The sequence below is a fragment of the Ctenopharyngodon idella genome, chromosome 7 (assembly GCF_019924925.1).
Source record: "Ctenopharyngodon idella isolate HZGC_01 chromosome 7, HZGC01, whole genome shotgun sequence".
Taxonomy (NCBI): Eukaryota; Metazoa; Chordata; class Actinopteri; order Cypriniformes; family Xenocyprididae; genus Ctenopharyngodon; species Ctenopharyngodon idella.
This window is the reverse complement of record NC_067226.1, coordinates 13239369-13263770: the sequence shown is the minus strand read 5'-3', so window position 1 is coordinate 13263770 and position 24402 is coordinate 13239369. Positions and strand designations below refer to the sequence as shown.

Sequence of the window (24402 nt, the reverse complement as noted above, 5' to 3'; positions counted from 1 at the left end):
TGAACAGTAGTGTATACATTCCTTTATATTTAAAAATACATTTATGGAGTTAATTAGTATAATTAAGTAAATTCCACTCCCTGTAATTCCAATTCAAAATCCACTTAAGATTCCTGTGGGTGGGACCAATACAATTTAAATTTCCACTCATGAATTAAAAGGGAGTTAATTTATCAGTTCTGGATTTTGTCCAATCCTGGTATTGGTCGACACCTTAAAATTATATAACATGATGCACAAAGGAAGATGCATCCCTGCTATTTCACTCATCCAAACAAACAAACAAACAAACGGAAAAATCAAAAAAGTTCAAAAGAAGTTCAAAAAAAAAAAAAAAAATACTGGTGCAAAACACCAGCAGGCGAAAAGACAAACAAAATGGATGTCATCACATTGCGCCCATTTAAACTAAAACTATACAGTATGTTTATCAAATCTATATTCAGTAAAAGTTAGAAATGTTGAATTTTTGTTTGATTTCTTGCTTTTGCATGTGTAAGTGTGTGTGTGTGTGTGTGTGTGTGTGTGTGTGTGCATTTCTTATGTGAACTGTGTGTAAAATGGGGGTTTAAACCTTGAAAATAACTAATGCTGCAATCAAGGTCGTGGCACTATGAGAGGATTCTTCCCCAATGTGTCAGGAGATGATCGGAATAGCAACTAGAATGCAGTAGTGGAACGAGTGGTGTGTGTGTTTGTGTGTACCTGCCACTCTGGCTAGCTGGGCTGTGCTGATGTTTCGAGCATTGGGGCGCACTCGAAAGGTTACTGCTGGACCCAGAACCCTGCCAGACAGAGAGGAGAGAGAGAGACAGAGCAAGAATGAGACAAAAAGGAGAAAACAGGAAAGAAAAGAGATTAACAGAATGTCAGTATGCAGTGAGTGTGAGGAACAAAAGTGTTGCAGCTGTGAGTCACCAACATAATCTTTTATAATTTAAAAAATACATTTTTGTAGATGCAACTGCAGTAGCACAACTCCACAGTTAAAACATCAGATCACTGGGGAATATTGCGTTTTGGTTCATTTTCTTATGACAGATCTGTGCCGTTAGATTCCCTTTCTGCCTTTGAAATAAATTGACAAGTTTTTCCTCCATGAAATAAATTCTCACGGGAAACCTGATGTTCTTAGAGTTGTCTAAAATGTTTAGTAGATCAACTCCATTCAGCAAACAGGTCCAAATGGAAAAAGTAAAAGAAGTCATTCTTTAAAAAAAAAATGCTCACATTGTATATGAATATCTTTGCATTTCAATTGGTGATCCAGAAATGTTGTGCAAATGCATTTCGTACAAATGAATTTGTGATTGAGCCAAACAGCTGTCTGGGTGCAATCCCAGCAGAACTCCTCATTCATTCATCTATTTTAACAGAGAATCCTGTGAAGTATAATATTTCATGGTGAATTGTTCCTTTAAAGGAAATGGAAACGATTTTTAAAAATGCTAAATATATTCAAAACTGACACAGTTAAAACAAACTGTCACACATCTCCACAAGATTAAAAAACACAGACTCAGGCAAAGGAAGAGAAGGATCTGCTAACTGGCACACCACCATGACATCAACACAGACCCGTAGATGAGCTACTGTTCATCTCAACATACCTGTTTATCTGTTTAAGATCACTAAAGCAGTGAATAGTATGGATAGTTCATAAACATGCAGTTGTATAACAAGGGATCTTCCCAGTTAATGATTCTGAGGCATATGCATTTATCTGGGATGCAGCTCTGAAGCTGCTCCCACTGCGGACCAGGGTGAGGTGAGGGTCACAAATAGAGACAGAAAAAAATGGGATAGAAAAAGAGAAGAGGGGAGAAAAAGAAAGAGAGGTGGAAGACTGGAGGAATGGATCTGTCACCAGAACAAAATCCCATTCACACGTCAGCAGGTGGCCAAAGGCAGCCTCTCATCCTCAGCAGAATTAACACACACAGACACCCAGATATCTGCTGGAAAATAATAGTGCTTCTGGTTTCTTGTGTCTTCTTTTATTCTCGTTATATTATACATTATTGTAAACCATGGCTCAATATTAAACCATAAATGCATTTTCATTTAAAAAAATTACTCTATATATACACATAAAAGATGATATGACAAACAGCATAGCAATAATCTAATAAAAAAAATAAGGAAAAATTATGGGGTAAAACATTAAAGAAAATTTTTATTTAGTTTTAAGATTAACTATGTTTTTGGTTTGATCTAAGAATTAGACATATAATGTAAGGTTTTGATATTATAATGTAATGTGGTAATGGTAATGTTATTATTTGCAGTTAGGCATGTAACAGGTCTTCTGTTTTGTTGACTGTGTAATATGACAAAAACACCTTGTACTTTTTTTTTTTCGCCTACCAGTGTCCTCATACATGCACTTTACCTTTTCAATATATACAAAAACATAATTCCCCCTTACAAATATACACATGCACCCTATGAACATTATCACTCCACTTGTATTTACTTTCCCTAAACCAATTTCCCCCCATATTTTGCATTCTCCTGTATACCTGAGCACAAACCTCTGTTTGGGTTCTTTTCCCAGAGAATCTGGACATTTCTGGATGAAAACATTGGCTGTTAGAGCTAAATAAACACAATGGCCCAGTTATAACACCATCGGTGCTGATAAGCTATCAGTAAAATGCCACCAACGTCCAGTACACAGAGGGAGGGAAGCCATAACATAATGATACTGCTTCTGTTCGGCTCCTTTTGCACTGTGGGGGAGAGTGTGGGATGGAGATGATAGGTAGACTGTGTGTGTGTGTGTGTGGGGGGGGGGGGGGGGGGGGGTTGCAAAGGAATACATAAACGAGTAATAGAACAGAAGAGAGGTAGAATTAGTGTAAATGAATGTGTTTCTGTTTCAATGTGTATAAGAGAACAAGAACGTCTGATTGCAGATCCACGACTCTGTCTATGTGTTTTTCTGTGCCCCCTACTGTCTGCACACAGTACAGCCCTTACGTCATGTCTGGAGTTCAGAGAGGTGCTACACTGACTCTTTATGTAACTGCAACACAGCGCAAAGCCCAAACACGGCAGCACCATGTTTGGGTAAATGAACATTTGGTGAGTGTGTGCTGAATTTTCATGATCTTTAACTGTATATTTGATCATACAAGCTGCATCTTGCTTCTCCACAGTGTACTCTGCTTGTGCACTGCGGTTTTCTGCTCGTCTTATCTTTAGTCTAAAATAATACAGATATTATGACATAATACTTTATATAAAAGTGCACATCATCCAGTACATCTTTCCATTATTTCTGAGAAAAGATGAAAAGCATCAGCTGACAAAAGATACATTAGCAGGTACCTGTATAAATAGATATAAGCCACTATTCAAGAGAGGAAATTAATCAAACACAGAGACACAGCTCACTTGGACAGTGCCCAGCAACACAAAAATATTTCACTATTTTTTCGCCCCCCTTTTTTAGTGAGGCCTGTAAGGCATGTCTTTAGCAAAATCTTTATGTATGTATTTGAACTCAACGAGTTGCTTGACTAATATATATTAAAAAAAAAAACAATAAATAAATTTGTAAATAAATAAATTGATATACACTACCATTGAGTTTGGGGTCGGTAAGATTTTTGTATTTTTTTTTTAAGATTTCATTATTTTAAAAATTTGTAACATTATAAATGTCTTTACTGTCATTTTTGCTCAATTTAATGCATCCTTGTTGAATAAAAGTATTCATTTCTTTCAACCGTAGGGCAACTATAATCCACAAATCACTTTTGTGTGTGTGTGTACATATTTTGTGGACAACCTCATTTCAAGAAGTAAGCTAAACCTAAAAATATTTCATTTGTGGACATCTGAGACATCCTCATTTATAAAAACAATATAAAAATAAAATTATGTTTTCAGTCAGGGTTGGAACATGGATTTGGGTTACAATATTTCAATTAACTGTACATAAAACAATTGAAGCCAAGTAAATCTGTGTATACGTGAGAGAGAGAGAGAGAGAGAGAGAGAGAGAGAGAGCAAGCAAGAAATTAGTAATTGCATTAATATTTGTATTTCCTTTATCCTCGCACATAAAGCTCCATTTATTAAGTGTGTTAGTGAAATGTAACCACAATAAGTTCCTCAATAAAATACAAAAGTGGCAGAAAGCATTTGTTGCTTTCCAAACAATTAAGCAGAAAGCTGCCTTTAATCTGTGCACTCAGAGAACATTGGTTATCATCAGAAATGTGTTGTAATTGAACTGAAGTTTACCACTGTAGGCAGGTCAGAATAAAACACACCTACACATACAGAGATGCATTCTCTCTCATTCTCTCTCACTGAAACATTTATATAAAGCTTGAACTTATATGCACAGAATTCAGAACACACTCATAATCACTAAGCTGTCACTTGAAAATAAGTACTTAGCCCAAACTATACAGCGAAATGGAAAAACAAAACAAAACCACAGGTTGAGTGTTCCATTAGTGCCATTAGTGTGTCCACCAGCATGAGACTGTCTTCAACAAGTACGTTTTTGTGAGTGTGTGTCTGTGTGTATACTTACGAGAGTTGTAGAAAATCTGTTACATGAAGGCTAACTCTCTCAGCTAAGTGCTCCATGAGTTTCAGCCCCTGATCAGTGGACAGGGAACTAGGACAGAAAAGACAAAAAGGAGAAGAGAAATAAACAAAGAATAATTACATAGATTTGTACATTTTCACAAGAAAATGTGGTGCTACAAAGCTACGGTCTTGTGGGTGGTTGCCAGGGCATTTACAAAAATGTTCAGTGTAATTGCCATGCAGTAGCTACTGTAGGTGGTTGCTTACTGGCAGAAACTCAAAAAAGCCCTTTCTTAAGTCTCTGATATTCAGGACTGATTCAGGTCTGTACTTCACTGCAAGTCTATAAGATGTTTTTCTCCTGTTTTATTGTCTGTCAGGCTTTTGAAATCAAATATCCAATCTTTTTTATACAGTAATAGCTGCTCGATTTGAGGTGTGATTCATGTACATAGTAATAATATTATAGTATTATAGTAACTAATATTTAGGAATACAACAGAGGTTCTCAAACCTTGAGATTGCAGAAATTAACATTTTTCTAGGAACATCATGACAAAATCTGCAAAATGTAACAATTTACATTTAAAAGAAAAGCACTAAATATGAATATAAACATTTAACTATACAGATCTGGGTGCTGCTGGATGGATACCATATACAACACAATATTGAAACAGTGAACACAGCACATAGGAGGAATACAGAGAGCAGAGAGTGCATAAAAACACATAGGGAATAGGACACAGGTGGCTTGCATGCTTTGATAAATCACCTGTATTTTCCAGCAATGAGGCAAACAATAAGGTGTAAATGGAATCTCTGTGAAGTGTGATGTCTTTATGATATGGCCATGCCAGCCCGAGTTAAAAACGCACACACTCGCTCACACATCAGAACACGTGCAAACACACACCAAGCGACTTGCACACAAGCCTAAAGAATGATAAGCATCCAAATGGAAGTGTATTGACACACATGAAAAAGAAAGTGTTAGATTAGTATTAGAACATGCTAGAGTACAACTGTATTCCTGATGCCTTTTCACACCTACAACTCCCTTCCAATACACACTTTTAAATCTCCTTTTTAAGAATATCCATTTCAGGTACTCCAAGTTAAATGGAACTGCAATAAGTAAGCCAAAAACCTGGAGTGTCTGTGAAATAAATCAAGTTATTGGAGATGCAGAGGCTGTGGATACCATCATCTTTCTCTTTGAGGGATGTACTGTGCACAACACACACACACACACACACACAACAATTTACACACTGAGACCAATATACATGAAGAGGACAGCTGAGGGAAACCAAATAAATTGCAGTAAGGAATGCAGTAACAAACTGAGCATGGACACTGCATCATAAGAGAAAATGTGACTGTGAGAGTGAAAGGCTCCATTCTGCATAGAAATTACAGTTTAACTGATTTTAAGCAACACAAAATGTTGCCTAAATATATGCAGAAACTCTAGTCACAACTGCCAAAGATCATGATTTAAATTTATCTATAATGATATTTATCTTTAAATATTTTATATAACAATCAGTTTTTATGTAATTTATGCAATACAACAAATGTAAAATATTTTTAATACAGAAGGAATAAATGTGTGAGAAAAAAGTTTCTGGGCTTTTTGTTTCAGGGGTGGGACATTTTAGGGCTTAGCACAGACATTTGTGAATGTGTAGGCTCTGATGAAATACTGGAATAGGATACACTGCAAAATCATTTGAAAAGGAAATTAAATGTTACATCAGTGATAAGAGATTTTGTAAAACTTTAAAAATGACTGAAGCAAAAAACTAAAAAGCTCCCACTAAACTGTAGAGCTAAAGTATAGTCCATTTTTATATACATGTTTGAATGTTCAGTACATACTGTATACACTACCATTCAGAAGTTTTTGGTCACTAAGATTTTTCAAGAAATTAATACTTTTATTCAAGAAGACTGCATTAAATTGATCAAAAGTGACAGTAAATACATTTACAATGTTAGAAAAAGATTTTATTAGGGCTGGGTATTGATTTCATTTCGTGATTCAAATCGATTTCAATTCCCAAGCTTTCAATTCGATTGAATTCAATTCGATTCTGATTTTGATTCAATTTGATTCAATATCGATTCATTTGGATATCTATCTATCTATCTATCTATCTATCTATCTATCAAGCACAAAAAATCTAATGCTGTAAACTATACAGGGAGTCAGTTGGTACCACACTACTATAATATTAAAGGTCAAAATTAACTGGTTCGTATACGAAAATTTAGGGCCCGTTTACACAACAGGGCTCCTTTTTAGAGTTAATTTTTTCAGCTGACAGAGACATGATATGGATTAGTAAGTTCCTTTCAACATACCTTCTGATGTCCATTCATGTTTATTTTGTGCTTTAACTAGTAGCAAAGCGAAAGAGATGAACAGTTCACGTGCCACTTGAACTGAGGCGCTACAGCGACCTGTCACATTATAGAGTGCCAAAGGTATTTATTGTTTTAATTTCATAATAAAATGGACAGAATTTGAAATCCGAGACTTAGTTTCATATAAGAAGTAACAAAGGACAAAGATTATTGTGATTTATTGGATGGGAGGCGTGATACAACTGAATAACTGTTCATCAACTGAAAACAGCACAGACTAAAGGATTGATTCTTGGGGTTTAAGACTCTATATCACTTAAAAAATAAAGAATCGATTAAAATTGAGAAATCAATATTTTTTACCCATCCTAATTTCAAATAAATGCTTTCTATTCATCAAAGTATCATGAAAAAATAAAGAAATAAATAATATATATATATATATATATATATATATCATGGTTTCCACAAAAATATCAAGCAGCACAACTGTTTTCAACATTGATAATAATTATGTTATTATCAATGTTTTTTTGAGCACCAAATCATGTGACACTGAAGACTGGAGTAATGGCTGCTGAAAAGCTTTGCTATCACAGGAATAAATTACATTTTAAAATATATTAAAACAAAAAACATTTATATTAAATGGTAATAATATTTCACAATATTACGGTTTTACTGTATTTTTGATCAAATAAACGCAGTCTTGGTGAGCAGAAGGGACTTATTTCAAAAGAATACTTTAGATCCATGTGTCCTACATGAGTGCAAACATCTTGTTACTCAAGATAGCTATGAAAGTGTTTCTATTCTTACTTACTCTTCAGTAATAATATATCCAAAGTCACCGTCATGTGGACTTGAATATGCTGAAATATCCACCTCCACTCTCACACCCTTCTTTTCCACCTCCTCTTTCTCCATGGAACTTTTTTGTGGCATTTTTCCTGGTTGAACCTCTGGTTTTACTTCTGGAGAGGCTTCAGTACCGTGCATCCACTGCTCTACCTCAGCGTCCACCATTGGCTCTATAGCCAAAGTGTCAGGTTCCATTTTCTTCCTCATCAGGTCCAGGTCTGTTTGCGTTGTCCGGCTCTGGACGTTCTCCAAACTAGCTCTCAATGGGCTTCCAGCATTTGGCTGGTTGATGTACCCCAGAAAAGGCTCTTCTGCTTGGGGAGGACGAGCAGATCTATGGCCAGAGTTATGATCCAGGAACTCAAGCAGCTGGCTGATAAAACCTTTGTCCTGGAAATAGAAAATTACTCAGGGAATTCTATTGACTTCATCACTGAGATATATCATAGTCAAATGAACCTATTCATATCAACACATTACCTTGTCATCAGATTTAAGGCCAGTTTTTTCCGTTTGAGCTTCTGTGAACAGAATTTAAAATTATGGTAAAGATCATGGCTCTTTATTGATCAAAATTTTCAAAATTTAAGGGCTGTAACTGGGCTGTAACGTGTAACTAGGACCCAAACAAATATTTGTCTTTGTTAAGGGGTTACTACCTTTATGTGTGGTGATGTCTTCTAGGTTCTCCATCTGATGTATCTCTTGACTGGGTTCCCTCTTCACCTCCACTTCATCCTGTGTGACCCCTTCCACTCTATCCACCACCTGCAGGGCCTGGGTAATGACCTTGGAGAGCTGGTCCAGGTCCTTTGGGGTTAAAGTATCCACATTGACGCTCTGACGGCCGAGCTGGTTAACCACTCCGTCAATGAAATTCTCTGATAGAACACAAAGGCAAAGATAGAAAAACAGTCTGATAAAGTTTTTTTGCAAGTGTACAAGAACCACCCTGCTCTAATTTGTATAACCCCCTATTCGGTTAAAAAAGATTAAAAGCAAGCCCATCACGAACCTGTCAGTTTTTGCATGCAAACCAATAAACGCCCCTAATAGGGTAATTGTACACCACATTTTTCCTATGCTAAATTCATCCAACATGCAACATATTTGGAGCCAGACTGTGTTTCCCATCTCTACCTCAGTCTCTTTCTGATTAAGCTAAATGTATAATTTAATAATTGTGCTTTTTTAAGTTTCTGGAAAGAAATTATAATGATATCACTGTTACTTCAGTCACTTCAGACGGATCCTGAATATGGATAATTATAATGCAAAAACTCATCCCAGCCAACATACTGTAATATGACCGTTTCTTCTTATTAACATAAAATGAGTTTGATTGAACATAACGTGAGAATTAAATTTTCTTGTTCACTTTTCCTGGCTTCTTTTGTTAAATATAAATGCAAATATACACATTTATATAAATATACATATATACACATACAGGTACATATATGTATATAGAAGAAGCTCACCATCTACTGAACTAAGGGCCTCCTTGTAAGCAGGGCTGCTCGCTGAAGATTTGAAAAACAATTTTTCGATTTGGGGCTTTGGAGGTTGCTTGGAAGCTCCTGGCAGTTTTTCTATTTTGGTAGCAGGAGTGCGCTGAAGGCTGAAGTAACGCAGCTTTCCCTGTGTTTGACCTTTACCGGGATCTTGTGCTCTCATGGGCCCAGCTTGATACCGCTGATGCTCAGCAAGCGGGACTCCAGTACGATCCTGTTCAAAACCAGTGAAGAATGATTGACCTGGGGGAGGCTGTTCCACAATGGCCTGGAGATCAGGACGGCCTTGTAGGAAGGAGACGTGGGGTGAAGGAGGCTTCTCTTTGAGCTGCATAAAACTCTTATGATTACGGGGTCCATCTCCCTTGTACTGAGACAGAAGAATTAATAAAAAAAAAAAAGTAAATTAATAAAAAAAAATTAAATAAACAAACAAACATCTGTGTTTTTAACATTCAAAAACAGAAACATTCCCTTTTTCCAAAATGATAATATGCATATGGTACCAGTTTGTTAAGGAAATGTTTTTGTAAAAAAATCATTATCAAAGATAATAATGGTTTAAAGTGCATGTAAATACAATGCATGAGTATTAGCCTCCCTCTTTTTTCTCTGCATATTGTTCTGCTCTATTTGAGAGATTAGAATAGAAGGCCAAACTGACTTTAGAACAGCAGGGTGGGCTTCGATGAACAAACCACCACATACACACGCTGGCTCCAAAAGCACTGCAGGGTACTAATGTTCAATAGTGCAGTGAACTTTTCAACTCGCACAACTGCTAACTTCAAGAACAACTGTTTGGTGATGTGGGTACCAAGCAGGTTCTTGTACTCTTGTAGCTGTCCCCAGTAGCTATGTGCTTGTCTGACAGTTGTCTAATGAAGTGCAGAGCACTCTGTTATATAGAAGTGCATTACAATAATGTTATGCATTTATAAACTGCTATATTTTGTACAAAACAACATCTTATGTATGTATGCATGGTAGTTTATGCCCAATTGCATACAGTGCCAAGATGAAGTTAAGCCCTTTCAGAAATCAGTTCACTTTTAAGGAGAGATGCCATATAGTCAATCTGCATCCGTATATTTCAAGTGATATGTGAGTATACAGCCCTATTCATATCTACTGTTGTTAGAGATTTACCTTCCAAAGCACTTGCTGCCCTTGAGGACTCTGTTTGAAGGAGGCAACATCAGAAAGCAGGAAACCTTGAAGGTACCTTTGCAGTGTCCTGCTCAGTTCTTCTTTCTGAGCCTTTAGCTTCCTGTTCCCATTGGAAATGTTTAAAATACAATTCCACATTTAAAAATAAACAGATTTTAGTAGATAAAATGTCCCTAGAATACAAACCATATTGGATATCAAATACATATCGGATTATCCCTTTACTATAAGGTTCAATTTTCCAACATTAAAGTGCATTAGAACAATACTTTTACAGTATTTATTAATCTTGATTAATGTTCATTTGTACATATACTATTACATTTTAACATTTAAAGTTATATAAATCAACAATAATTAATGAATTATGAATGAACATGAATTAATAAAAGAACACAACAACAACAAAAGTTTCCATAAACACATTACTGTCACAGACACTTAACACAACAGAGGATTTAAGAGCTCACCTGGAATTGCCATTGAAACGAGAAAAGGTGTTTGTAAATCCTCCAAGAGGAACCTTGGGTAGTTGTGAGAGCTCTTTGGAGATTACCTCCTGTGTTGTGTCATCCTGCCAAGTATATCCTATAATAAAATGGTCAGACAGAACCATAAAGCAGCATATACATAAACTAACTGGATTTTTTTTACATATATATATATATATATATATACACATTAATAATTGTGCTATATATATATATATATATATATATATATATATATAGCACAATTATTAATGTTATATATATATATATATATATATAAAATCTTAAAATATTTTGAAACAGATTCAAGGCCTAAAAAGGGTTTAAATATATATTATATATATACACACAGTACTGTGCAAAAGTCTTAGGCACGTTAGTATTTTCACCTCAAAAAATTGTTTTAAGCCAGTTATTTATATCTTTTGCTGTAGTTTGTCAGTAGGAAATATCAGTTTACATTTCCAATTAATTGTATTAATCCAGTGAGATTTTTGTATGCACAAGGTGTCTGACAATAGCCGGTATGCTACACATGGAGATCTGATCTCACCATCATCGAGTCCATCTGGGATTACATCAAGAAATAGAAAAAACTGAGACAGACTAAATCCAGAAGAACTGTGGCAATGTCTCCCAGATGCCTGAAGAAGCCTACCTGCAAAGCTACACTGTATACTAGTATAAAAATGCTGTAAAGTGAGAATGTTTTCAAAAATAATGACATAAATAGATTTTTATTTATCAATTAACTTCTATTAACTTAATCAATTCAATATTGGGTGTGACCACCCTTTTGCGTTTAAAACGGCTTTTTAAACCTAGGTACACTTGCACATAGTTTTTCAGGTAGCTTTGCAGGAAGGTATCTTCAAGCGAATTGGAGACATTGCCGCAGTTCTTCTGGATTTAGTCTGTCTCAGTTTTTTCTATTTCTTCATGTAATCCCAGACAGAATCAATGATGGTGAGATCAGATCTCCATGTGGAGCATACCGGCTGTTGTCAGACTCCTTGTGCATACAAAAATCTCACTGGATTATTACAATTAATGGCAAAAGGAATGTTTGGAAATGTAAACTGATATTTCCTACTGACACAGTACAGCAAAATATACAAATAACTGGCTTAAATCCATTTTTTGGGGTGTAAATACTAACGTGCCTAAGACTTTTGCACAGTACTGTGTATATATATATATATATATATATATATATATATATATATATACATACACACATACATACACACACACACACACACACGTATATATATATATATATATATACACACACATATATAAACACGCTTACACCTTGAATCATTGACATTTAAAAAAAACATTACAAAGACTTAGAAACTATTTTAAGTCACCATCATGGTTCAAGCACAGTGCTGCTCATTTTGCCTTGCAAAAGAGCTTTAAATAACTTGCTGCTGATATTCAAAGTATTCACGTTAATTAGTCCATATCTTTTCTTACAGACTGAAGACAGTAATCTGAAGAATTTGTGTAGGTATGCATGTATGCAGTCAGTGCACTTCATTCATTCACCTGAATTTACCATTTTAAAAAAGTGCCACATTCTGAGAAATGTTACATTTCTGGTCAGCATCAAATCTAATTCTGCATCTCACCAAGAACGAATGACCAGGAATGAAGCAACACCGGGTCAGGCCAAGATTCATATTCTACCATCCCACCCACTGTCTTCAACTCAATAAAATACTAACAACACTTTCTGAATTCCAGGGAGGAGAAAGATAAATAGAAAAACACCAAAATGACGCATCAAATCCCATCTTGTGCACAAATACGTGTTCATTCAGCTTTCATGCAAATGCCACCCAATCAGACATACTTGAGATTGTTCACCACACTAAGGTACACAGGTATGCTGTGATTGAAAGGATGGATGGGAGGAATGCCATTAACCAGCCACAGATGCGGAGGAACGAATAAAGGTCTGAAGAGTATTTCCTTAAGCCCCTAGATGTGACCTCATTAGCCTTCTACCAGCCTCCAACATTCAGTCCTGTTAATCTGTTTTCTTGGAAACCTGATGGGTGGGGTTGAAAGGGGGGGGCTAAACAATGTAAATCACTTATTTACATATAACTCTAAAAAAGGCAGAAGACATACTGTGGGCTTACAATGGGGGCTCAGCTCAGTTGGCTTACAGTTAAATATCATCTGCCACAATCTGTGGATTCTATACATCACCGCATAGCATGTTGGATGAAGGAGAGAGAATGTCACATCAGAGATGCTGTGCCTTTTTGAGAATCCGAGGATACATGTTTAATAATTACCAACGAAAATGTTTGCTAACTAAAGTTTTTTATTTAATCAATAGTAATATGGATGAAACATAAAAAAGTGTATAATGACAATGCTTAATTTTAATTAAAGCATACAGTTGATGAAAATGAGAAAATATAACAAAATGGTTACATGCCAACCAGAGTAAGTCACATTGTGAATCCACTCTATCTATAACACTAAAATGCAAACGATGAATAACTAAAGCATAAAGAGACTTTGTTATCTATTCATTTAAACCTGTATCAACATTGAAAATGTTTGAATATTTGGTTTAATTAGGATTTAATTTCGTCAATTAACAAGTTATTTTTTCTCACTAAAAATAGACACCATTTTAGTCAAAACTGACAAAAAATTATTAATATGACTATAACAAGGTTCACTGAAGGAAAGGAGGCGACAGGAACCAGTGGACTTTAAATGAACTTTAATAATAAAATAAACAAAGAAGAAAAAGAAAGTAAAGTGGCAGCCCCCCCAAGGACGACTGTCGCATAAACTAAAATAAAGCACCAACATAAAGAATAGGCTTGGTCCTCTCTCGTCCTTCACTATTGTCATTCCTTTTTTTATCCTTCTGCAGCTCCTCCGAGACCGGTGTGATGCGCAGGTGATTCTCATTACCACTCGCGCCACAGGCCTGAGGCCTCACTCCTTTCCCACGGCTCTCTGTCCCACCCTGCTTGCCACAATGACATCCTAAAATTAAAGGATATTTTCATAACAAAAAACAAATATAAAATCAATATTCGGGATATTATATTATATTATATTATATTACATTATATTATATTATATTCGGGCAATATTCTTGCTGGTAAAATTAACTCACAGAAGGGTATGTTTTTGTATCGAAGAGAGTTTTAATCTTAAATCTCTATGCAGTCTGTGTCTATACACTATTTGTTCTTCAAGCTAGTAAGTGCTAAATCCCCACTTTTACAAAGGTATATTGTCGAGAACAACACTAATGTAGCACGATTTACTGGCTTGTGTGGGTGCAGTCAGTTTTGACCGTGAAAGATGAGGTAATTTGATTGAATGTCTTGTATTTACAACAGTTTACCTGCTAGAAATACATGCCCAGTTTTAATGTTATTTTAAGGTGGAGTAGAATTAAATGAACGGTAAAGCATTTTGTTCACGTACACAACATAATATACAAAACTATGTATTTTGAAAAATCAATAGAAAATATAAACACCAATTATTAATCACTTATAGGTTGTGATTTAGAGGAGTAAGCTGGTCAAAATAAACTGGGTACTGACCCATCTTTCACTGCAAGCGTTTTGCGAATCCCATGTTGAACTCCACAAGATTTGAGAAGCAGTTGTCAGTAAAATGATGGGAACACAACAAAAGATTGGGATTGTACTGCTGTGGTATAATTGAAAAATTAATTTACACCACAGATTTTTCAAAGCCTCATCATTCGGAAGTGAAAAAAAACAAATTTACTTTCACAGCATAGGACACAGCATCTTCTTTACATGATGTTAACCACACGAAAAAGCTACAGTATTTGAGGGCGGGTCAAGTTGTTCGCGGACGGACAACGTAAACCATAGGCAGGCATTAGGCAAATGTCTTACCCAGTGACGTGTAGCCATCACAGAAGTGGGATTCGAATTACTGACGGCTCGTTTAGGATGTTCAGAGTCGATTCTTTCTTTTGAGAGACAATAACTTTATCGGGTCATAAAGAACCTTGTTTTTTCACCACCACAAAGAGACGAGTGCCATCCATTATGTCGCCTTGTTTATTTAAATGTGAGATAAGGGGTAGTTTTCCTTGCTTTACCCTGGGCAAAAAGCCATGTGTTGAAAGTGAAAGTTTAATTATATGCATTTATGGAGAAATTACTACATTTTCATGTCAATCTATGTTTATTTTTATGTGAACAATGCACTGTCACTTTAATTCATCGCGTGTAGCACAGCAAAAATAGACTCGTGCGTAAACGATCGCTACACTGCTGCAGAAGCAATGCTCCTGGAACGCATTGCTGGACCGCATCCATGTGCACTGTGAACGTTCTAACCTGTTAACATCGGCACGGAAAAAAAATGCATCGCATACTGCAAATGGAGAATGTGTGAGCCTGGCATGACTTAAAAAAATAAGAAAAAAAATAAGTGAACAGTGTAAGAGAAATAGCAAGCACAAGGCTGAGCATTTATGTGTTACACCAGCATTTACCCTCTATGGAAACACACACTTACAAAGTCGTTACCTTCCTGTCACCCACAAGAACTGCACCCTTTTGCCTCAGCAAAGGTCCACCTCATTAAGTCTTGGACAGAGCCTGACATAATGTGCTATTACTAATTAGCAGCTCGGCCATTGATGTTGCTCCTTTAAAAAAAAAAAAAAATGCGTGGGGGGTTGTTCTAGACATCTATTGCTTTTTCTTTTCTTTCTTTCTTTTTTTTTTTTTTTAAAGAGAACACCATGATCTTCAAATATTTAGCAACAGACATGCCTTCCATTCTTTATTTTGACTGGCTTTGGTTGTGTGGGTCAATATGCAAATGGGTTCATGAGTTAATGTGGAACCATCTTCCAATTAGTGAAGCTGACAAACATTGATTTAATTCTGTTCATCATGAATTGCCTAATTTATTGTGATAGTATAATAGCATAAATTAGACAAGGGGGCAGGTGGGCTTTTCCTGGATTATATGGGATTTCCATAGTATCTTCATGATCTAATTAGTTTATCTCAGGCGGCACATTTCACAAATATTATCCCATTACTTTAAACATTATAGGCACAAATCTAATGTTTTTTGTTGTGAGACCAAGTAGACATGTTTGATAAACTGTTATCTAACATAAAATGAATTTAGCATGAAAAGTAGCTTATTTTAAACAGATTAAATGGTGGTACCCACCCATCTACAAACTGCGATTTTGACAATCTATTGAATTGATATTCAATTCATTGTAGCAAAAAAAAAATGTTTAAATATGAACTCATTTTAATTATCAAACATATTTTGTGTAAAACCCTGTTACTGCATGCTTTTCCCCCATTCTAAAAAGTAACATTCCATTTAAAAACACTGTGAAAAATGAGTGCTAGTCAAACATCTGTTCACAACAGCATTTAGGAATTCCTCCAGAGAGGACTTCTGGACAGATTAAGACTGCCTTTCTGTCTTAAGCGAAGCCCATGCAAAATGATGTGAACTTTGCTGCAAAGCAACAGATGCTGAAAGCTAGAGAAATAATCTGATATTCATAAGCCCTCTATGGAAAAGGGAACAGCCGAGAGCTCTGTAGAAACTGTTGACATTTACTGTTCTGAAAACCACTTTTGGAGAATTAAATGCAAATGAAACTAAATACAAGGAATTGCTACACATTGTGAATTGTATTGGCAGGTTTGTTTGATCAAATGTTTTGTAGACAGATAATTCAAAAATATGCACAAGGACACATGTACTTCTGCTGTGCTAAAGCACAAATTCCACAAATTACCAACGATTTGTTATTTGAGATTACAATGTAATGGTCCCTGTTTCGCAAAACTGGTTTTACCAGCCCTTCTGACAGTTAACTTTGAGTGTGCAAGGAAGAAATGTAAGCAAAATGTAAGACTCGGTATTTAGTATGTTGGAGGGTTATACTGGCCAACAGGTACCAATCAAATGTGTTTTTCACAGCCTGATCTGTCAGATATAGTGCTTCTCTCACACTATCAAATAAACATCACATATAAATACATTTGTAGCACACCCAAGATTGCTTGGCAGAGTATAGCATTTTTCCAGCATGCATTGTGGCTGCTGAAATCTAATTTGTTGCCTTATTATTGCTGATGTATTGTACTGTATTGTTATTCATTTGTGTTCTCCTGTTTATTTATGTTTTCATGTTTTTTGTTATGCCATTTGCAAATTTTATAAATGTTTTCATTCTACTGCTAGTTACCATAGTTGCACAGAATATGCCAGTTCATTATTCGCCTTGTCATGTCTTTCATTTTCAGTTCAAGCTTTAAAGTTCAATATGCGGTTGAATGTGAAATAACTTAAGTTAAAAAAATGGGCTCCACATAACTGTATTTGTTATGGACATACAGGTCACATATCACAGTATCTAAAACAAACTGACCATCGAATACTTACTATTGTACTATTAGATTATTATTTCCATTTCTGTGGAAAGATATTTCAAGAATTTGTTGTAAAGCAAATGAATTCCCAAGGGCTGTTTGAACATCTCACTTGCACACAAACAACCACACAGGTGTCATAGATGTAGTGCACAATTGTGACCAATGCATTTTTTCCTCTATCCTTCTTCTCTCTGTCTTTCTCGCTCTTACTCCTCCATGTCTCATCTCTCGTGGGCCATGGGAGTAAGTAGCTCTAATGCACATGTCATGGTGAATCAGTTTGCTTCACTGAGCTTCTATCTGAACATGGAGTTTCTTCCTGGATGATGGTAAGTCCAGAGGTCACTGGTAAGCCTGGAGGGCCATGTTACACATCTGGCACCAGTGTCTGTTCATTTGCCTTTTGTTGTGTTACCTGAGCCCAACAGGAAACACCCACCCCACCGTACTGTAAATAGTCATCAATTTAAGATTTTACCAGATGTCATGTGATATCAAAATGTATGAGGAAAAAAAATAGGGAAGCAGGAGTATCTGTATGTAGTATATTAGTATATTATCTAGTGTGGAACAGAACAGAGGGATCCTGAGACACAGTTTTTCAAAGTTGATTTTTTTCCTAAAAATGTGGTGCTCATGGCTGTATATTAACAATTTAATAAAAATAGTACAGACTGAACACAATAACACAACCTAAGTCTACCTCAGACTGCAGAATGGATTGTTGTGGACTGTAGTAGGGCTGCCCCCGACTAAAGATTTTTCATCTAAGCCATTAGTCAACTAATTGCATGTTTATATTAATTTAATTACTTAAATATATACTGAGGGGAATACTAAACCATAATTAGCACATATATATATTTAATTATTTAATAATATTAATTATACATTTTATTATATATACTTAATATAGCCTATTCCACACTCCACGGGCAAAAATAATGATTATGAATGTGTCGGGAAAAAATAGCAAGGTAACATTTTAATTATTTATTAATAAACTAGTATTTTCTGAATCAGTTTCGGCTGCAAAGATGAAGTTGACTATGCTGTCTCGCCAACTCCACAGTATAATGAACTCACCTATAGAGAGAAAGGCACCTAAGCAGATAGAATTACATAATTACATAAGCAGAGAGAATTTCTTTTCCATTGGAATTGGTTCATTTAAAAGTAGAAATTTCAAGCTTTCTATAGATATATTTCTCATGTCTGTGAGACAAGTAGCCTATACACTGAGTTTCAGTTCATTTTTGTGACGTTTGTTTTCTTTATTTTACAAAGGCACAACATTTTCTTGTTATTGTGGGTGTACACAAATAAAAAACCCTTTCAACAGTTTCAAATGATGTATTACTCTTATCTGTATGACCAAAAATGACAGAGTATTTTAAGTTGTTTCCGCAAGTGATCACGCCGGCGCCTCCATGTCTATACTTGCGCGCTATACTTCAGCTTCCACACTCCCCACAAACACTTGGATATGCGCATAATAATAGTGCACATTTATCTAGGTTAACATTACAGTGTGCAGCCATGTAAAGTTGCTACTATTTACATATTTCAAATGTTAAGTCATATTCGAGGTCGATGGATGATAGGCGAACGTTTGGTTTTCCTGCCCGACATGATGTAATTACCATAAGGATCCGCCGTTAATAATCTGTCCCTTACGGACTGCGTAACTTCACCACTTCTTGGAGTTATTTTATTTCTGCGACTAACCAACTAATACATTTTTTGGTCGACTAAGCCTCTAGTCGACTAATGATTAGTAGGCCAGTGATATTCCAAAAAACAAGTAATATATTAATTCCAATACTTTTCAATTACACTATCGTTCAAAGTTTGGGATATATATATATATATATATATATATAGTGAAAATAACAATTCTTTATTTTAATATATTTTTAAATGTACTTTATTCCTGTGATGGCAAGGCTGAATTTTCAGCATCATTCCTACAGTTTTCAGTGTCACATGATCCTTCAGATATCATTTTCATATGCTGATTTGCTGCTCAAGAAACACTTTTTTTATTATTATCAATGTTGAAAACAGTTATGCTCCTACTTAATGTTTTTTGTGGACATTTTTTGAGAATTCCTTGATGAATAGAAAGTTCAAAAGTACAGCATTTATTTGAAACCGAAATCTTTTGTAACATTATAAATGTCTTTATGGTCACTTTTGATCAATTTAATGAATCCTTACTGATTTTTCAGGGGGAAGGGGAAAAAACATACATCCAAACTTTTAAGTGGTAGTATACATTCATCTGGGTGCTGTTTTTAGCAAATAAGGAAAGAATTGTGATTCATAAAATGAATTAAATCAAATTTTACTCAAAGTTGATTGTCAGACCTAGTAATATCACAAAAAATTGCTAGCTTTGAGCCTCTAAACAGCATTATGCATTATGCAGAAACATTATGCTTGACTTAACTTAGACATCCAACTGAGTATTGTTTTTTTAAAGAACAAATAACTTTAAATGATTTCATAGAGATATTTCAGCTGTCCATTATATGTGACCTCACTTATGAGTCCAACCATTAAATTCATCTTAAGTCCCTCTTTTTCTCACTCTCCCTTTCAGCTGCTCCTTACCAAACTGTCTGTCTATCACCTCCTATCTGTCCCTCTCTTTTCATTAATAGCCTTCTTCTCCAGGAGACATCTGTAGAAACACTGACCACGGTTGAAGATCAAAGAGATGGCACAACGCATTATGAGCAGGCTATAATGTTCAAATCCAGGAGCCAGGAAATCTGAAGAACCTCTAAGACAATAACATGAAATATGGGGCAGCTCACAGCAGGGAGGGCTGTCAGTTGCCGTGATGGACCCATATGACAAAGAGAGAGCATTCTTGCCATCCGGTCAATGGCATCGATCTAATGACATTGTGCAGGGTGTACGGTGGCAGCTCCACAAATTGCGTGATTTCTACAGCTACTCTAAACGTGTGATAAAGAGAATTGTGAGTCGATGGCATTGACATTCTCTATCTGCCTATCTACATCTCTCCAGTGAGGAGGAACGTGGAAGGATGTTGGTCTCCTAAAGAGTTCTGTAAGGATGACAGAGCACAATGTAATGGTTGCAAGGTGAATGTGATCAGTTATCTCCAACACACACACAAAAAAAAATGTGTATAAAATGATCTCATAGATACACAAATGCACATGGATCAGAGAACAAGATAACTGCAAACATTTAATGGTTCATACATTTGTCATCTGTCTGCTGAATTGGACACAAATTCATAGACGGAAGCACAAAAACACAAAACATGCACACAACACACAGCCGTTCAAATCACACACAAACGCACACAGGGGAACATCTAAAGACGTCTGAGATCTCTCTCACAAAGCACTCTGAAATTAAAATAAAAACACTGCAACAGCACGTCAATCAAAAGCCAAGGTTTCAGACACCATCTGCATCCAAAAAGAAAAAAAAAAGGAGAGAGAGGAAGCTGAACACAGCCTCTCATCCTCCTGATCCCTCTCTCTTTATTTGGCTTGGGTAATTGGAGTAAGTCGGCCATCTCTCTGGCTCTCTAATATTCATTACCATGTTGGTAATTTACCCAAAGACGGTTGCATGCCTTCCACGCTTTTCAACTCTCATTTATGGCTGTTTGAAAAGATCAAGCTGGGAGCAAGCCTCTGCAGCCTATTAACGGCTCAGATCCTTCACCGAGACAGACAAGATGGAGCATGCTGCCCCCAAATGGCTATGCTGGAGACTAACAACAATAAGCCCTGTTGTCTGATTGGTGTCACAAAAAACTGCTTTGAATATACAGTGCACTAAAAAAGGAGAGCTAACATGAGCAGTTGTTCTTATTTACATCCCACCAAATAACATTATGACAAGGGATAAAGGATAAGGGGTAAAATAAGACCCCTAGAACTATATTATAACTATCATGGAGAAAGATCTAAAAGTGACAGCTCACCCAAGAATTAAAATCCTGTCATCGTGTACTCACCCTCATGTTGTTCCAAACCTAAGACTTTCTTCTGCAGAAAGTAAAAATATATATATATATATATTTTTTTTTTTTTTTATTCAGTCGGGTGTTGTTTTGTACCCCAATGTTCTTCAAAATATCTTCTTTTTTGGTGACAGGACTTTCATTTATCTGAATTGAATTTGAATGCTCTGAATTAAAATTAGTTTGTATGTTACTTATATAATGTATAGTTTAGCTATAAATTGAAAGAGCTTAAAAGGAAATATTTTGTAATGAACTGATTTAGATAATCAGCTGAGCGTGAACACACACACACACACACACACACAAAACTCCCCACTGATCAGCATCAAAATCACTTCAATGTTACTAGTAAGCTTTTCACTTAAACAAAATGTTTGTGATAAAACCACATTCTAGCGAAACTGCAACACATTCAACAGACGTCTAACACAGTGAGTACCCAGAGTTTGGTGTGCAAGTGCAAATGTCTTCGGTAAGACAGATCTACAGATCAGAGGTCTGTTCAAACAATACGTTCAGCTTGAACAGATTAAGACTCGCATCTCTGCAGAAGTTTTCCTCTATCAGTGATAGTACATTCAGTCCAGTCCTGCTAACACAGTGTATCATTGAGAAACCTTTCTGTCACGAAAGCCCTCAGATGTCCAATTCCAAGCCCCTGAGCAGTGGATGAGTGCTCAGTCTCATCCTTTCATCCCACTCTCTTTCATCTGTCCATGTGACAGACAGCAACATCGTGCCACAAAAGATGAGCGCACGTTTGGCCGTGAGTCAGCTTTGACTTGAGTTGACGAGCTCTGGAACTGATTGTGACACGGTACTGCAAAGGATAAAACTTACTAGCTAAGTACACTGACAAAACCAGAAACTGCTGTCAGTGAAGTTTTGAAGATTTTCATGATTTTGGCCAACATTTAATTATGTCAACAAGGTGCACAGCAATAGCTAAAGTAGCCAGTGATTACATTTACATGAATTCATTTAGCCGACACTCCTATCCAACGCAACTTACAACTGAGTAATGCTACAACATAGCAAGATAGTATATGAAGATAATAAATGTGCTGAAATACAAAACTTCAAAACTGGCTAGAAAGATATTTTTTATTATTAGGATTATTTTATTATTATTATGATTTTATTATTATTATTATTTTACTTCAAAGTATACTACAGTTCAAAAGTTTGGGGTTGTCAATTTATATATACACTTACACATATACATATTAAATATATATATATATATATATGGTACTATGATTAAAAATTTTGGTCAGTAAAATTATAAATAATAAGTAAAATATTATTGCAATTTACGTGACATGCAGGAAAAAAAAATAGTAGGCCAAATCGTGCGCACGCTTTACTAAGTCGTTTTCTCGATTTATAAATCATGACCACGAATATACTAATCTACTAATCCAGAATCTTGATGAATGATGAACAGAAACCAAAATTTATTTGAAATAGAAATCTTCTGTAACAATGTAAAAGTGTTTCTCACTTTTTATCGATTTAATGCATCACTTCTAAATAAATGTATTAATTTCTTTAAGAAAACAACTCACTGACCCCAAACTTTTTAACGGTAGCCTAAGTATTTAGAAAAGATAAACATATGTTTTTATGTACTCAGTAGACAAAAGGCCAAAGGAGTTACAGTAACACCATCAGGTGAATATAAGTGGCAGTAAAACAGATGAAGTGAGATGACAAGTCAACAGGCTAATGTCAGATTTAAAAAAAAAAATTAACAGACTGAAAGCTAAAGCTACTGACAGCTGATAAGAACTGAATAATTAACAGTCAGGGAAGTTGGTAAACAATGAGATGTGTAATTAGAAAACAGACAATGGACTTGTGAATACATAAACAATAATTTCCACAGTAAAATGTATCTTACACTGTGGAAAAAAGAAAACAATTAAATGATACGTGAACATGATAAACAAGCACACAAGAGTGCAGGAAAACAAAGAGATGTGATACCTCTGTGAGCCAGCTTCTGAAGAATGCCCCTCAAACGCTGCACTGCTACTGGAGACACATCGTAAACGTAGGGAACTGACCATGAATAACTCTGACATCGACCAAATACCCCATCTGCAAAAAACACATAGACACCTTTTACAACCATATCATATATGCTAAAATAATATGGAAACTTGTTTCCGTAATTGAAACTTTATCTTGCAATTCTGACTTTTTTCTTGTAGTTGTGAGTTATAAAGTCAGAATTGTGAGATATAAACTTGCAATTCTGAGAAAAAAAAAAAGCTTTTTCTTCCTTAGAATTGGACTTTATATGTAACTCTCAATTGTGAGTTTATTCTGAGAAAAGGATTGCGAGAAGAAAAGTCAGAATTGTGAGATATAAACTCGCAATTCTAGGAAAAAAGTCAGCTTTTTTTCCTTAGAATTGGATTTTATAGATAACTCTCAATTGCGAGTTTATTCTGAGAAAAGGATTGCGAGTAAAAAGTCAGAATTGTGAGATATAAACTCGCAATTCTAGGAAAAAAGTCAGCTTTTTTTCCTTAGAATTGGATTTTATAGATAACTCTCAATTGCGAGTTTATTCTGAGAAAAGGATTGCGAGTAAAAAGTCAGAATTGTGAGATATAAACTCACAATTCTGAGAGAAACAAGTCAGGTTTTTTTGCTCAGAATTGGACTTTATAACTCACAATCTCACAATTCTGAGAAAAAAAGTTGGAAATGAGAGAAAAAAAGTCAGAATTGCGAGATATAAACCCACAATTAGGAGTGCAATTGTGACTTTATAACTCGCAATTGTGAGAAAAAAAGAATTGTGAGATAAAAAGTCGGCATTATCTTTTAAATTGTTCTATTCCATGGCGGAAACAAGCTTCCATAAAAATGACCATCTATTATAAAAAAGAAAATAAATTCTCCTTATTACACTTTTTAATATTATACCTCAAGGTATGAACAATATGTACATAAACCAC

The 24402-nt window shown here is 35.5% G+C and overlaps 1 protein-coding gene across 2 annotated transcripts in view; it reads right to left on the bottom strand.

The window, feature by feature from the left end:
• Positions 1-24402, bottom strand: part of ptprn2 (protein tyrosine phosphatase receptor type N2) — a 179628-nt gene that overhangs the window by 114726 nt on the left and 40500 nt on the right. The window contains exons 3-11 of one of the 2 annotated variants that reach the window (XM_051900568.1): positions 23420-23533; positions 10940-11057; positions 10449-10569; positions 9444-9669; positions 8445-8666; positions 8266-8306; positions 7748-8175; positions 4553-4639; positions 706-785 (exon numbers count right to left, since the gene is read on the bottom strand). In XM_051900568.1, the coding sequence (XP_051756528.1) occupies positions 706-785; positions 4553-4639; positions 7748-8175; positions 8266-8306; positions 8445-8666; positions 9444-9669; positions 10449-10569; positions 10940-11057; positions 23420-23533 (1437 nt within the window). Of the gene's footprint in view, positions 1-705; positions 786-4552; positions 4640-7747; positions 8176-8265; positions 8307-8444; positions 8667-9266; positions 9670-10448; positions 10570-10939; positions 11058-23419; positions 23534-24402 lie in introns of both variants that reach the window. The other variant, XM_051900567.1, reaches the window with a different exon arrangement.